Source organism: Phyllopteryx taeniolatus, chromosome 15 (assembly GCF_024500385.1).
Source record: "Phyllopteryx taeniolatus isolate TA_2022b chromosome 15, UOR_Ptae_1.2, whole genome shotgun sequence".
Lineage (NCBI taxonomy): Eukaryota > Metazoa > Chordata > Actinopteri > Syngnathiformes > Syngnathidae > Phyllopteryx > Phyllopteryx taeniolatus.
In genome coordinates, this window is record NC_084516.1 from 18049582 (window position 1) to 18064763 (window position 15182).

General features: G+C 40.4%; 1 protein-coding gene across 1 annotated transcript in view; it reads left to right on the plus strand.

Annotated features, from left to right (window-relative positions):
* arrdc1b (arrestin domain containing 1b) overlaps positions 1-15182 on the plus strand; it is a 35224-nt gene that overhangs the window by 10143 nt on the left and 9899 nt on the right. Inside the window, exons 2-3 of the mRNA XM_061747602.1 lie at positions 5564-5674; positions 8423-8473. Of these exons, the coding sequence (XP_061603586.1) occupies positions 5564-5674; positions 8423-8473 (162 nt within the window). The remainder of the gene's footprint in view (positions 1-5563; positions 5675-8422; positions 8474-15182) is intronic.

The window sequence follows — 15182 nt, forward strand, 5'->3', positions numbered from 1 at the left end:
ACTTTAATCTAAAATCTTTGGTGGTAAATATTAGTAGGCTAACTTTAACTGTCAGATAATTGTATCAGATTTCAAAAGCACGACTAAGTGGTCTAGATTACACAATGTTTGCCGTAGGCCCCCAAATGACGAGCTAGCTACGGACGGCTCTGGTTCGAGCCAGCTCGGTATGACAACAAAAGTGGGATTAGCAGCTCGTACATTGTTGAAGAAGGCAACTAGCTAGCTGCGAGAACTAATGTGAATTGTAGGACACGTAGTGCGTCAACACTTCAAACGTACGCCGCAGTAATAAATATGCATGTTTCAGTTCGGCAGCATCGGATCTTGTCTTCTCTGATGCGCCGCTCCCCACAGCTGTGGAAGTCCAAGAGCCTGACTGCTCAGCCGGCAGCGACTGGACGGCAGATTGAAGCAATTTACTAAGTGGGGGGGAAATGTTGGCTCCACCAAACCATTAACACAGGCGTTCACACACAGCAGAATGCGTGCGCTCACATGAACTTTTATCAGGAAGGACTTTTTGAGTTTTGACGCAGGCAATTTTGATTAGCCAGCGTGGCGAATGTGGACTTTATTTGCTTTGCCACATCCTGTTTCAGTTAGCCATTGGCGAGGTGGCGAACCCTGCTACTGTACAACTGTGCATATGCGCATGTGCATGAAGTCAGCGGCCATAAACACAGGCAGCCAAACAATCGTGCAATATTTTGTGATTTTTCTTTTTTTTTTAAAGTAAATGCAGCGTAGTAGCTTTTGTCAGAATAAAGTAAGTAGTATGTTGTTCTTTGACTCGTTGGGATTCGAATGTGATTCTAGACTCGCCATTTGTTTTGTCGGGCGAACTCACCACCGACACATTCGCAACTATCCATCCATCCATTTTCGGAGCCGCTTCTCCTCACTAGGGTCGCGGGCGTGCTGGAGCCTATACCAGCTGTCATCGGGCAGGAGGCGGGGTACACCCTGAACTGGTTGCCAGCCAATCGCAGGGCACATACAAACAAACAACCATTCGCACTCACAGTCACACCTACAGGCAATTTTAGCGTCTCCAATTAATGCATGTTTTTGGGATGTGGGAGGAAACCGGAGTGTCCGGAGAAAACCCATGCAAGCACGGGGAGAACATGCAAACTCCACACAGGCAGGGCCCGGGATTGAACCCGGGTCCTCAGAACTGTGAGGCTGACGCTCTAACCAGTCGTCCACCGTGCCGCCACATTCGCAACTAATTATATATAATATTACATTAAGGATTGAGTTAGTATTAAACATTAAAAAAATAGACCCACACCTAAATGTAGTGCTTTTCTGCCATCTACCCTCATATATATATATATATATATATATATATATATATATATATATATATATATATATATATATATATATATATATATTGGACATATTGGAGTTTGACGAAAGCTGGTAAGCTAGTAGGAAGAGACAAATCTAAAGACTTAATGCTAAAGTCAAGATCCATCCATTCATCCATTCATTTTCTCCTGTATACCACTTGCCCTCATTAGGGTCGTGGGCGAGCTGGAGGGTAATTCCAGCTACTTTGGGCGAGAGGCAGGGGACACCCTTGTCTGGTCGCTAGCCAATTGTAGACAAAGTCAATATAGTGGAAGAAATGTTTTTATTCATGAAATCTATAGACAAAGTAGAGGCCTTATCTGTGTCTTATGAAACAATGAAATGTAGTGTGCAACAGAGTGTACATATTATATACTACATCGCCGCTGGTTGTTTTATGTTGTAACTTTTTCAGGGATAAACCTCTTATCCTTGCATGCAAACATTCAAGGATTTGTGCGTGTTTGTGTTTCTGTATTGTGCATTCAGATGTCTTCGTCTCTAAATCCCCTACAATCCAATCTGGCTACATTGCTAAGTATATAAGAGCAAATTAAGGATATCCAGCTTTTAGGGTGTTTTCCGGAGCTTTTTTGTTTCCCAAAAGTAGTCTTTGAAGAATTCTATGATAGACTTACCACATTCTTTTTATAGATAATATCCTGTTTTTTGTTTGGGTGATGACAGTTGAAACTTCCTTTGTTGTGCATTCAAAACCTCGTATCAGCTCTATGAATCAGAATACTTGTCAAAGTTGGCTAACCCGTTATGAATCTGAGTGTTAGTGTCCTGAACACAGATGCGAATGATACACTTTACAGTATAGCCCAGGGGGGGGGGACAATATGGTGCCCAATTGAAGAGAGGTTGAAAAGGATTTGAAATTCATTGTATTCTCTTTTTATTTACATTTTAAACAATATCACAACTTCATTAGAATTGTATTTTATATCATTTCATGACCGGAGCGCAGTCGCCGCCCAACAAGAGTTAATCATGCATTTTGCAGAGCATAATTTGCAGTTGCCTATTGCCACATTGCTGACATATCTCCTACCTTTAAATTACGTTCAGGATAGTCATGTGGTATCCATGTATAGTATCAGAGCAATTTTACGAGTACCGAGGACTGTACAAACCTACATATTGGTACTGACACCAATAGTAGTAATGGTATCAGTAGCGACTCACTGTACTTTAAAATAAGTACACAACCCGGTCCACAACCCCATCAAACACCTTTGGGATAAACTAGAATGGAGAGGGTGAGTTAGCAGGCCTATGACCATGATCTATGACCTTACAAATGTTCTTCTGGATGAATGGATACAAAATGGTGGAGAAATATTATCGTTGGGCTCTTAATATAACACGAGATGTGTCTGGGAAAACACAAAGACACTGAGAGATAAGAGGCAAATAATTATTTTGGACTTCTGTTGGACTGATAACACAGGATTCCCTTACTCTCACAGCTAAAACTTCGAGCGATCAGGTGGCAGTCTTCATCAGGGAAGATGTAGAAAAAGTGAGACTGAATAAACATTTACAGATATTAAAAACATAATGACAGTCGTAAGTGTGGTATTGGACTACTCTCCAACTGAGAGACCAAGACCGGTGCTTTATGGGTCCTTCACTGCACTGAAAAAGGCTAAATCTTCAATAAATTATTTTAAAACTGGCACTATACCATACTGAGATAAATGGCTTTTCTGCAGCAGATGATAGAGGCATAGGAATCTTCTTGCCTCAGCAGGACAGGAATATTTGTTGAATTAGTCATTTAAATCTCACTCACATTCCTGTCACATTGAAATGAGTTTGGTTGTAATGATTTAGTTCCTCTAGTCAGTGAGCCAAAACCAGAGTCAGTGCCTTTTAGTGTAAATCAGTTACTGCCATCACTGGCCCAAGTTCTCTAAACATATCCAAAACAGCTAACACATTCTTTGCCATGATGATTCAATGATGGAATATGTACCGCGAGTGATGAATCCATTGCTCTCTGCATTTGTAAAATATTTTATTACACTTTTTGTGTTTTTGATCCATTGATGAACCATGATTTTTTTGTACTACAGTTCAATCACATAGTAAGTGTCCATTTGGAATACTGAGTGACAAAGCTAACAACTGTGTTGCAAAACAGATACATACAGGTACGGGAATAGGAAAATATGCCCTGAAGGATAGAATTCCTGCATTGGGTGAACGAAGTTTTATGACAAAGAAAAAGAGCTCAACAAGCTCAGGCCAGTCAATCCTCTCTTAATACTTCTTTGTTCATTAAGATGCGAAAGTGATTGAAATGGTCAGATTGTTTTAAATGTAAAAATGTTTTTCCTTTCATTATACTGTACTTAATCTGGTGCCGTTTTTTTATGGCTGTGTTTGTGAAGTAGTACTTTTTGATATATATATATTTTTTTATTTTATTTTTTGTCTTGCAAGTCAGTATAATCACCAATGAGTTTGTTATTAGATTTGACTTTGCATTAGAAGATAGCCAATGTGTACCTATTATAGTGAAGTGTTTAACTCCAATCCAGAAAGACTGTTACAACATCCTCTCGCTGATGGGCTATAGCGCCAGGATTGTCTCTGCTTGCGTACACTCACTGAACCAGAGGATTTGGATGAACTCCAATGTGTTGGTAACAAATCCAGCTGGCTGCTGAGTCAGAGCATGTTCTACGCATAGCTTCCCGAGCACTGGTGAGACACATTCTTTCTTTCCAGCTGTTCTAAGCTCACTGTGTTCTCTGTTGTGCAGCCACGGGAAATCAATTATTTGAGCATCTCATATTAATTTTTACATATTTTGACACCGAGTCATAACTGACTCACTGAAATGATGTTTGTAGTTTTTCACATTGGGATCAGGAATGGAGCCGCTAGTTTGGAGCCAAAGAGGAAAACCCAAGAGGAGATGTATGGATGTAGTGAGGGAAGACTTGCAGATAGGTAGAGGGAGAGTAAAAGATGCACAGAACAAGGAGAGATGGAAGAGGATGATTCATTGTGGTGACCCTTAATATTCCCTTGACTGGTGCACTGTAACCTGGTAGACTGCCCAGATAATTAAAATGTCTGCACCCTCCACTGACAAAAGAGGAGAGACCTCTCATGGTTTGACGAATGCTCCTTGATTTTTTTTTATTTTTTTTTATTTTTTTAACTAAACCATCAAATGATTTGGAGCAGCACAAGTCAACTAAAGGAAAGCACCCTTACAACCAAACCATATTATAGTCAAATAATTCTATATTAACTAGTCATATTTGTATTTATTTAATTTGTAATTTGTATTTGAAAAATGTTCATCATGTCTAATTTTTCCCTCAGTGTTGCCGAAAGCATTATCTTTCACAGTAACCATATACTGTAGAATCACGGAGTTCTGTTGTTCTGTCTATATATATATATATATATATATATATATATATATATATATATAATTTATGATAAACCCTGTATTATATTTCAGGTATAATAAACTAATACTAATTTCTATGCATCATTAGAAGACTCAACCCTGTTTTGTAGCTTTGTTTTTGGATCTCCCGCCTCCCTGAAACTGTGCCAACAATCTGACGAGGCCATCTGCCTCTTTTTTTGTGTGTGTGTGCGTGCGTGCTTGCGTGTGTGTTTTGAGTGGGTCTATCGTAATTCAAAGGTGCAAGGGATTGGATGGATGGAAAAATACTTTGCCCGCTACTCAAAATGGCGTATTTTTGGAATAATGTGTTATTTCTTACTTATTATTACTTATTACTTTGAAACACATCTTATACCCAGGCTCAAGGTTAGGGTTGAGGTTGAAAAAAGTATTATGAATTATCTTTTCATACTGCTGCTTGGCTGCCTCAGTTTAATCCTCTGGCTGCTGTCGGACTGTGTGTGTGCGTGTGTGTGTTTGTGTATTTTCTCAGATGGTTTTCATATCCTCACAGACCAAAGAGGTCGATGAGAGATGACACAGAGGGGCTGGGATCACATGGCAGATGAGCACTACAACCAAACACACCAGATGTTATGGTCTTTATATTTTCATCAAATGTGCGATGGATTGAATACAGTGTTGAATGTTGCAAAGCATCCTTTAGATGAGCAAGTCCTAGCTAAATCTCTTATATTAAGTGTGGAAATTAGAAATTCGATCTCCATCACAACTTATTGTTTTTCTCTCTTTTCACAGCCATCAAGGTGAACTGTCAGGGCTCATGTGGGATCTCCAACAAAGTGAACGACACGTCATGGACTACGGAGGAGCAGTACTTCAACAGCACGTTGTCTGTTGCTGACAAAGGTGATTAGAAGTGTCTTTCTCGCCTTGTTGTTTGCCTTCATTGAACAACCGTAATGTCATTGTATTAAATATGAGTTACTGCAGAATGCACGATCAATTAGTGAATATACCCCACTTTCTAGGCTGTTTTAACACCTTGCAGACAATTCAGCCTAGCTACATCAATAAAAAAAAAATGTCAATGGTCATGCGTCTGCTAGTTGATTTCCATGTTGCACTAAATGAAATGGAAATCACGAGATCCAAGATGATATATTCTTAAAATATGTATACTTTTGTATACCACTAAAATTAGTAGTTGAAGACTTTGGTGGTGTACTTTTGAGCTTTTAGTTTTAATTTGTATTTTTATTTCTAACAATGATCTCTTTATAACAACTGCTTATGGTAAGGTAAAACATTTGGTTGGCTAAATGAAAATGAGTTTTCTTTGTTTTTTTATTCTAAAGGCATTACATTAATAGATTTTTTGAAACTCTGTTTTTTTTAACAATTGTAATAGTAGTAACCGGTAGTAGTTGTAGCAGTACATGTTTAAAAAAAAAAAAAAAGAAACAACACATTTGTAAATCAATGAGAATGAGAGCGATACAACCCAATCAACCCCTCAGTACACTCATAACAGAGCAGCACATAAATAAGGCATGACACAGCCGCTCTCTGTCCTCCCCTTTATCGCTGCAGTTTTTCCGTATCTCAATCTCTTTGGAAAGTGGCCTGCTCTGCCCTGAGGGCTGAGCAATTTAAGCAGAGCGAGACAAGTAGGGTGACAGACTACCACAACAGATAGCACTGCTACGTACTCTTAAGCAAAACAAGCAATGTCCACAATGAACAAAGGATGACTAATGTGGTGCCTGGAAAAGTGATGACAAATGTGAATGTGTAAGTTTCAACTTTTTGTCCTGTCACTATTATCACTTAATGACATACAGGAAATTAGGATCTTTCTTCCCCTAATGCTGCTGTGCAAGTGTGACCTCAGACCATGTGTGTTCTAGCAAGCTGATCACAATAAATGGAGAACATAATAAATTAACTTTCCTATGCCCTGAGGTCATTTTTTTATCACCAGAATTGTGAGTCAATAAAAGATAAATCTCATGTGGTGGTAATACAGCAACGTCATGATGTACTATACTGTACTCTAACGTGCGATTCTTTCATTGGGGTTTGCAACTCCTAATTTTCCGCAATCCACGATGTCACAGATTAGTCAGTCAGATATCAGCTGCAACCTGGTGCCACCTTTTGAAAGAAGGAGCCAAGGCGGGAAGCACAGTAGAATACTGAGCAGGAAACCAACTTCTTTATCAACTTGAATTTCATGCCATTGATAATACGCATCCTCATCTTTTGCTCCTGGACAGCTACATAAAAGAAAAAGGCCACAGTTATGGGTTTATGTTCACACATTGCTATCTGTCTACCTATTCATACACCATGATGCACATGAATAAAAGCAATCTAAAGCCTAAAGAATGTACTTACAGGAAAAGGCATCATAACACCAAGTTAAAATATGGACCCAGATTTCCATTTGACTGTCATGTGAGATAATGATACATTTGTATTTTATTCACTTAACTCCTGTTTCAGAAGTCCCAGGTGTGGGCTATAGTACAATTGTAGTAAACATGATGCAAATGACCTCTCTCGCACAGCACAGCACAACACACACGGACACGCGCGCGCACACACACACACACACACACACACGGTAACCCCGCTTTATGAAATACACTCATTGGAAAAAGTGGCATGTCATGCGGAGAGATATATTACGCTCTGACTTAAATGAGCTGTCATCTCTCTAGAGGACTGTTAATTATCTAATTGGCTCGAGGTGTTTGCATTGTGGTGGTAATGTATTGTAAAAGTCAAAATCCTGCTCTTGCCAATTCAGTTAAAATTGCAACTGTGCAAAATGGCATTAGCATGCTGTACACGTTCTTAGCTCCTTGTTTAAAGACTGGTGAATTTCTAAGGCCATATGAAAACTAAAAAGTGTTTTGGAAAATGAAAACATTATCGAAATGGCGTAAACACTGAATTCCACAACTTTTCATTTTGTGCGCAATGCGTGAAGTAAATCACATTTATTCAAGATTAAAATAACTGTATCCTGAAAAAGTAATGGGAAAAAGGCAGAGGGGGTTGTTCTTATGCTTCTGTGTATAAAGATTGCCTCAAATACTCAAGCAGACGGGTATAATGCACTGAGTCTTTGTAGTTTTGTCATCATTAAAATCCAAACTAAGCCATTATTGTTCTATGATCCATTAGGCCAGGTGCTTAAAAGGATGCTGACTCCAAGTTGTACTGGTGCAGAAAAACGCATTCATTCCCGGGTCGATTTTTGCTTTGCTTTTTTAAATCATTGATTAACTTAGCTTAGAAATGCTTGGCCAGCTATGTGTTTCAGTCATTACTCACTGGCCTATTAATGGCCCTTGTTGGCTAGTTTCAGTTGATAGCGGTTCACTTCAAACAACTTATCAGTTTATCTGTGTTTTGAACAACAAAACCTCTTTGTCAGTGAAACTCAATCCCACTGGGAAAGTAGGCATGGCGCTACCTGAAAATCTAATGTTTGCATGTGGGTACAATCATAAAGGAACTAACGCTTATGCTTCTCTTTAAACCAGCAAATGATTTTCCCTTTTTCGTGTGTGTGAATTAATTTTAGTTGTGTATGCTCTGTGCCGTAAGTGATAAATCTTTTTTTTTTTTTTTTTTTTTCCACAGGGACTCTCGCAGCAGGCGAACACAATTTCCCTTTCCAGTTTCTCATCCCAGGTGTGAACTTCCTTTCAAAGATTTGTTTAACTGCATTGTTCTTTAGGGGACATCTTTAGTTCTTTAATTGTTTCATGGGTTTTTATTTGAAATCCAGGCCAACTGATGATAAAAAAAAACAGATTCTTACAGGTGTGTGTGTGCGTGTACAACCCCAATTCCAATAAAGTTGTGACGTTGTGTTAAACATAAATAAAAACTGAATACAATGATTTGCCAATCATGTTCAACCTATATTTAATTGAATACACTACAAAGACAAGATATTTAATTTTCAAACTGATCAACTTTATTGTTTTTTAGCAAATAATCATTAACTTAGAATTTTTTTCAAAAACCGACATCAATGTGTAAAGGATATCACCACATGGGCTCAGGAACACTTCAGAAAACCAATGTCAGTAAATACAGTTCGGCGCTACACCCATAAGTGCAACTTGAAACTCCACTATGCAAAGCAAAAGCCATTCATCAACAACACCCAGAAACGCCGCCGGCTTCTCTGGGCCCGACCTCATCTAAGATGGACTGATGCAAAGTGGAAAAGTGTTCTGTGGCCCGACGAGTCCACATTTCAAATTATTTTTGGAAATTGTGGACATCGTGTCCTCCGGGCCAAAGAGGAAAAGAACCATCTGGACTGTTATGGACGCAAAGTTAAAAAGCCAGCATCTGTGATGGTATGGGGCTGTGTTAGTGACAATGGCATGGGTAACTTACACATCTGTGATGTGTAAGTTATTAATGCTGAAAGGTACATACAGGTTTTGGAGAAACATATGCTGCCATCCAAGCAACATCTTTTTCATGGACGCCCCTGCTTATTTCAGCAAGACAATGCCAAACCACATTCTGCACGTGTTACAACAGCGTGGCTTCGTAGTAAAAGAGTGCGGGTACTAGACTGGCCTGCCTGCAGTCCAGACCTGTCTCCCATTGAAAATTTGTGCCGCATTATGAAGCGTAAAATACGACAACGGAGACCCCGGACTGTTGAACGGCTGAAGCTGTACATCAAGCAAGAATGGGAAAGAATTCCACCGACAAAGCTTCAACAATTAGTGTCCTCAGTTCCCAAACGTTTATTGAATGTTGGTAAAAGAAAAGGTGATGTAACACAGTGGTAAACCCTGTCCCAGCTTTTTTGGAACGTGTTGCAGCCATAAAATTCCAAGTTAATGATTATTTGCTAAAAACAATAAAGTTTATCAGTTTGAACATTAAATATCTTGTCTTTGTAGTGTATTCAATTTAATATAGGTTGAACATGATTTGCAAATCATGGGGTTGTAAGTGGCGTGGCGATTCCTGGTAAGGAACTGTGGAATTAATTTATGTCTTATCTCTACATGGCCCTTAACATGCGCCTTCTAAACTCTGTTAAAGCGTGATTCTGCAAGTAACCTCAAGCTCAACGGAAGATACTTAGTTACAATGCAGTTTGCTATATCACAAACACACTTGGCGTGGGCTGAGGCCCAAGGGCTTTGGTTTATTTTTAGTCCCTCTCCTGTTGTGCAGTCGGGGTTTAATTGGTCGTCATGCCCCCTTGCTTTTGCTCGCCCCCTCTCATGCTCTCTGACGGAAAGACTTTGCATAAGAAGAGCCAGTGGGAGATTTTTAGCAAGTGTCAAAGTGGAATAAACCCTTCCTCGAGCTGTCCATTTGTATGTATGAGCACATAATATTAACACAAAGTGCAACCTCCAAAGGCGGCACGGTGGACGACTGGTTAGCACATCTGCCCCACAGTTATGAGGACCCAGGTTCAAATTCGGCCCCGCCTGGGAGGAGTTAGCATGTTCCCCCCGTGCATGCGTCAGTTTTCTCCGGGTACTCCGGTTTCCTCCCACCTCCCAAAAACATTAATAATTAATTAAGTTAATTGAAGACTATAAATTGCCCATAGGTGTGAATGTGAATGTGAATTGTTGCTTGTCTATATGTGCCCTGCGATTTGATGGTGACTAGTTCCTTGTGTACCCTGCCCCTCGCCCGAAGATAGCTGGTTTAGGCTCCAGCACGACCGCAACCCTGGCTACGATAAGCGGTATGGAAACTGGATGGATAGATGGATGGAACCTCCAAAGTGAAACACATATAGTTACGTGACACTGGTTGACTATTCTCAATTAATTTCAACAACAACAAAAATATTGTAAGGGCAGTCTGCCCTGCGACATATCCTGGTTGTGCCCAGTCGCTAACTCAAAGTCAGTTAGGTTGGGCTTTAGTTCACCCGCAAAGGACAAGCTCTACAGAAAATGGATGAAAATAATATAATCGGAATTCATTTGTAGCTTTAGTAATGCCACAGGAAAAGTTTCATGTCACAGTTTTACATTCCTTTACAAATATAAATTACAGTTAGCCACTGTGCAAGGTGGTTTCTGAGAGATACTGTCACCTAATGTCGTTTTATTTGTATTGCTGGAATGAAAGTGTTATGTAGTGTATAATAGGTAGAATCTGCTTGGCAAAATGTATATAAAGTCCTGTAAAAAAGTATTGGCCCCTTCTTAAATTTTTATATATTTGCATAGTTTCCCCACTTCAATGTTTAAGAACATCAAGCAAATGTACTGTAAATATCAGACAAATATAACCCAAGTGAACTTAAAAAACTGTGTTTAAATGGTCATTTCATTTATTAAGGAAAAATCTACTCAGTTACCTGGCCCTGTGTGAAAAAGTAATTACCCCCCTTGTTAAATCATGAATTAATTGTAGCTAATCATAATTTTTGTTTAATTTTCACTGATCACACCCAAGCCTGATTACTTCCAGACATGTTCAGCCAAGAAATCACGTAAACAGAATCTGTCCTGACAAAATCAAGTCGGACAAAAGATGTAAAAAAGCTGCAACAAGATGACAGGATCCAAAAAAATTCCAGAACAGTCACGAAATAAAGTAATTGATATCAATCAGTCTCGAAAGGGTTACAAAGTCATTTAAGATTTAAGATTTAAGATTTAAGATTTCAGCAAACCATTATCCTCACATGGAGAAAAAAATGGAACAGTTGTGAACCTTTCCAGGAGTGGCCAGCCTACAAAGATTACCCCGAGAGAACAGCAATGACTCATCCAGGAGTCAACAAAGGAACTCAGGACAACTTCTAAAGAACTGCAGGCCTCCTTTCGCTCAGTAAAGGTCAGTGTTCATGACACAACAATAAGGATGAGACTGGGCAAAAATGGCATCCATGGCAGAGCTCCAAGGCAAAAAGCACTGCTGACCAAAAATAACATAAAGGCTTGTTTTTTGCAAAAAAAAAAAAAAAAAAACATCAGCATGATTATGAAGACTTTAGGGAGAATATTATAAGGACTGACGAGATGAAAGTTGAGCGCAGCATTTCAGAAAAAGAATATCATACCAACAGTCCAACATGGTGGTGGTAGTGTGATGGTCTTGGGCTGCCTAGCTCCTTCAGGACCTGGACAACTTGCTGTGATTCATGGAACCATGAATTCTGCTCTTTAACAGAAAAGAAGGAGAATATGACCCCAAGCTGAAGCGCACTTGGGTTCTGCAGCAGGATAACGATTCAGTTATAGAAAACACTTGATTTCATGGCCCAAGCAGTTATTAGGTTTAGGGGGCCATTACTTTTTCACACTGGGCCAGGTAACTTAATTATTTTTTTTCCCCTTAATAAATGAAATCACCATTTAAAAACAGCATTTTAAGTTCACTTGGGTTATATTTGTCTGATATTTACGGTACATTTGTTTGATTATCTTAAACATTAAAGTGGGGAATATATGCAAAAATATAAGATTTTGAGAATACCTTTTCATGGCACTATAGATACAGATATAATGGAGATTTTTTATTTGTACTGTATTCATTGTGTGGCCAGGCAATGCAACCCTATGGGGGGCACAAGCCAGTGCAAACTGTAGGCCAGTCCCAAGCCCGGATAAATGCATAGGGCTGTGTCAGGAAGGCCATCTGTCTTAAAACTTTGCCAAACAAATATGAGCGTACCGGATCATTCGTGGCCTGGGTTAACAATGTCCGCTACCGGCGCCGTTTACCTACAGGGCGTTGGTGGAAATTCAGCTACTGTGGGTTGAAGATGGAGTGGTGGAAAGCAGGTTCTTAGGCAGAAAGATAAGCATAAAGCACAGAGCCTAGAACTAAATGTGGGGAATTTGAATGTTGGGACTATGACAGGAAAAGCTTGGGAGTCGGTTAACATGATGGTTCGGAGAAAGTTTGATATATAATGTGTCCAGGAGAGCAGGTGGAAAGGCAGTAAGGCTAGAAGTTTAAGGGCAGGGTTTAAATTATTTTACCATGGTGTAGATCACAAGAGAAATGAAGTAGCGATTATTTTAAAGGAAGAGTTAGCTAAGAATGTCTTAGGGGTGAAAAGAGTATCAGATTGAGTGATGAGGCTGAAACTTGAAATTGAGGGTGTTATGTATAATGTGATTAGTGGCTATGCCCCACAGGTAGGATGTGACCTAGAGGTGAAAGAGAAATTCTGGAAGGAGCTAGATGAAGTAGTTCTGAGCCTCCCAGACAGAGAGGGACTCGTCATTGGTACAGATTGTAATCGACATGTTGGTGAAGGAAACAGGGGTGATGAAGAAGTGATGGGTAAGTACGGTATCCAGGGAAGGAACTTGGAGGGACAGACTTTGAATAAAGGATGGAAATGGCTGTAGTGAACACTTTCGTCCAGAAGAGGCAGGAACATAAGGTGACAGAGGTAGAAGCACGCAGGTAGGTCACTGACTGTAAGGTAGTGGTCGCAGAGAGTGTGGCTAGACAACATAGGATGGTGGTGTGTAAGATGACTCTGGTGGTGGGGAGGAAAATTAAGAAGACAAAGGCAGAGCAGGGAACCATGTGGTGGAAGCTGAAAAAGGAAGAGTATTGTGTGGCTTTTCGAGAAGAGGTGAGACAGGCTCTTGGTGGACGGAAGGAGCTTCCAGAAGACTGGACTACTACAGTCAAGGTAATCAGAGAGGCTTGAGACTACTTGGTGAATCTTCTGGTAGGAAAGGGGAGAAGGAGACTTGGTGGCGGAACCACAAAGTACATAAAATCACACAAGGTAAGAGGTTAGCTAAGAAGAACTGGGACACTGAGAGGACTGAGAAGAGGAGAAAAGAATACATGGAGATGCAATATAGGGTGAAGATAGAGGTGTCAAAGGCCAAACGAGACACATGATGACATGTATGCCAGGTTGGACATTAAAGAAGGAGAAAAAAATCTATACAGGTTGGCCAGACAGAGGGATAGCGATGGGAAGGATGTGCAGCAGGTTAGGGTGATAAAGGATAGAGATGGAAATATGTTGACTGGTGCCAGTAGTGTGCTGGATATATGGAAAGAATACTGAGGAGTTGATGAATGAGGAAAACGAGAGAGGAGGAAGGGGAGAAAAGGCGAGTGTTGTGGACCACAAAGTAGCAATGATTAGTACAGGTGAAGTTAAAAATGCACTAAAGAGAATGATAAATGAAAAGCTAGTTGGTTCTAATGACATACCTGTGAAGGTATGGAAGCATCTTGGAGAGGTGGCTGTGGAGTTTTTGACCAGCTTGTTCAACAGAATGCTAACAAGTGAGTAGATGCCTAAGGAATGGAGTAAAAGTGTGCTGGTTCTCATTTTTAAGAGCAAGGGTGATGTGCAAAGTTGTGGGAACTATAGCTGAATAAAATTGAAGAGCCACACGATTAAGTTACGGGCAAGAGTAGTGGAGACTAGATTCAGGACAGAAGTGAGTGTTTGCGAGCAACAGCATGGTTTCCTTCCCGAGAAAGAGTACCACAGATGCATTATTTGCATTGAGGGTGTTGATGAAGAAGTACAGAGAAGGTCAGAAAGAGCTACATTGTGTCTTTGTAGGTATAGAGAAAGCCTATGACAGAGTAAATAGAGAGGAACTGTGGTACTGCATGTGGAAGTCTGAAGTGGCAGAGAAGTATCTTGGAATAGTACAGGACATGTATGAGGGCGGCAGAACAGCAGTGAGGTGTGCTGGAGGTGGGACTGCATCAGGGATCAGCCCTGAGCCCCTTCTTGTTTGCAGTGGTGATGGATAGGCTGACAGATGAGGTTAGACTGGGATCCCAGTGGACCATGATGTTTGCAGATGACATTTTGATCTGCAGTGAAAGCAGGGAGCAGGTGAATGAACAGTTAGAAAGGTGGAGGCTTGCACTGGAAAGGAAAGGAATGAAGATTAGCTGAAGTAAGACAGAATATATGTGCATGAGTGAGAGGTGTGGAGGGGGAAAAGTGAGGCAACAGGGAGAAGAGATAGCGAGGGTTGAGGACTTGGGGGTCAACAGTCCAGAGCAATGGTGAGTGTGGTAAAGAAGTGAAGAAACGGGTCCAAGCAGGTTGGAACGGGGGGAGGAAGGTGTCAGGTGTGTCACGTGACAGATGTCTCTGCTAGGATGAAGGGCAAAGTCTATAAGACCATGATGTACGGATTAGAGACAGTGGCACTGAAAAAACAACAGGAAGCAGAGCTGGAGGTGGCGGAAATGAAGATGTTGAGGTTGTCTCTAGGAGTGACCAGTTTAGATAAAATTAGAAATGAACTCATCAGCGGGAGAGCCAAGGTTAGATGTTTTGGAGACAAAGTTAGAGAAAGCGGACTTCGATGGTTTGGATACGTCCAGAGGAGAGATAGTGAGTATATTGGTAGAAAGATGAAGACCTTATATGGTAGCG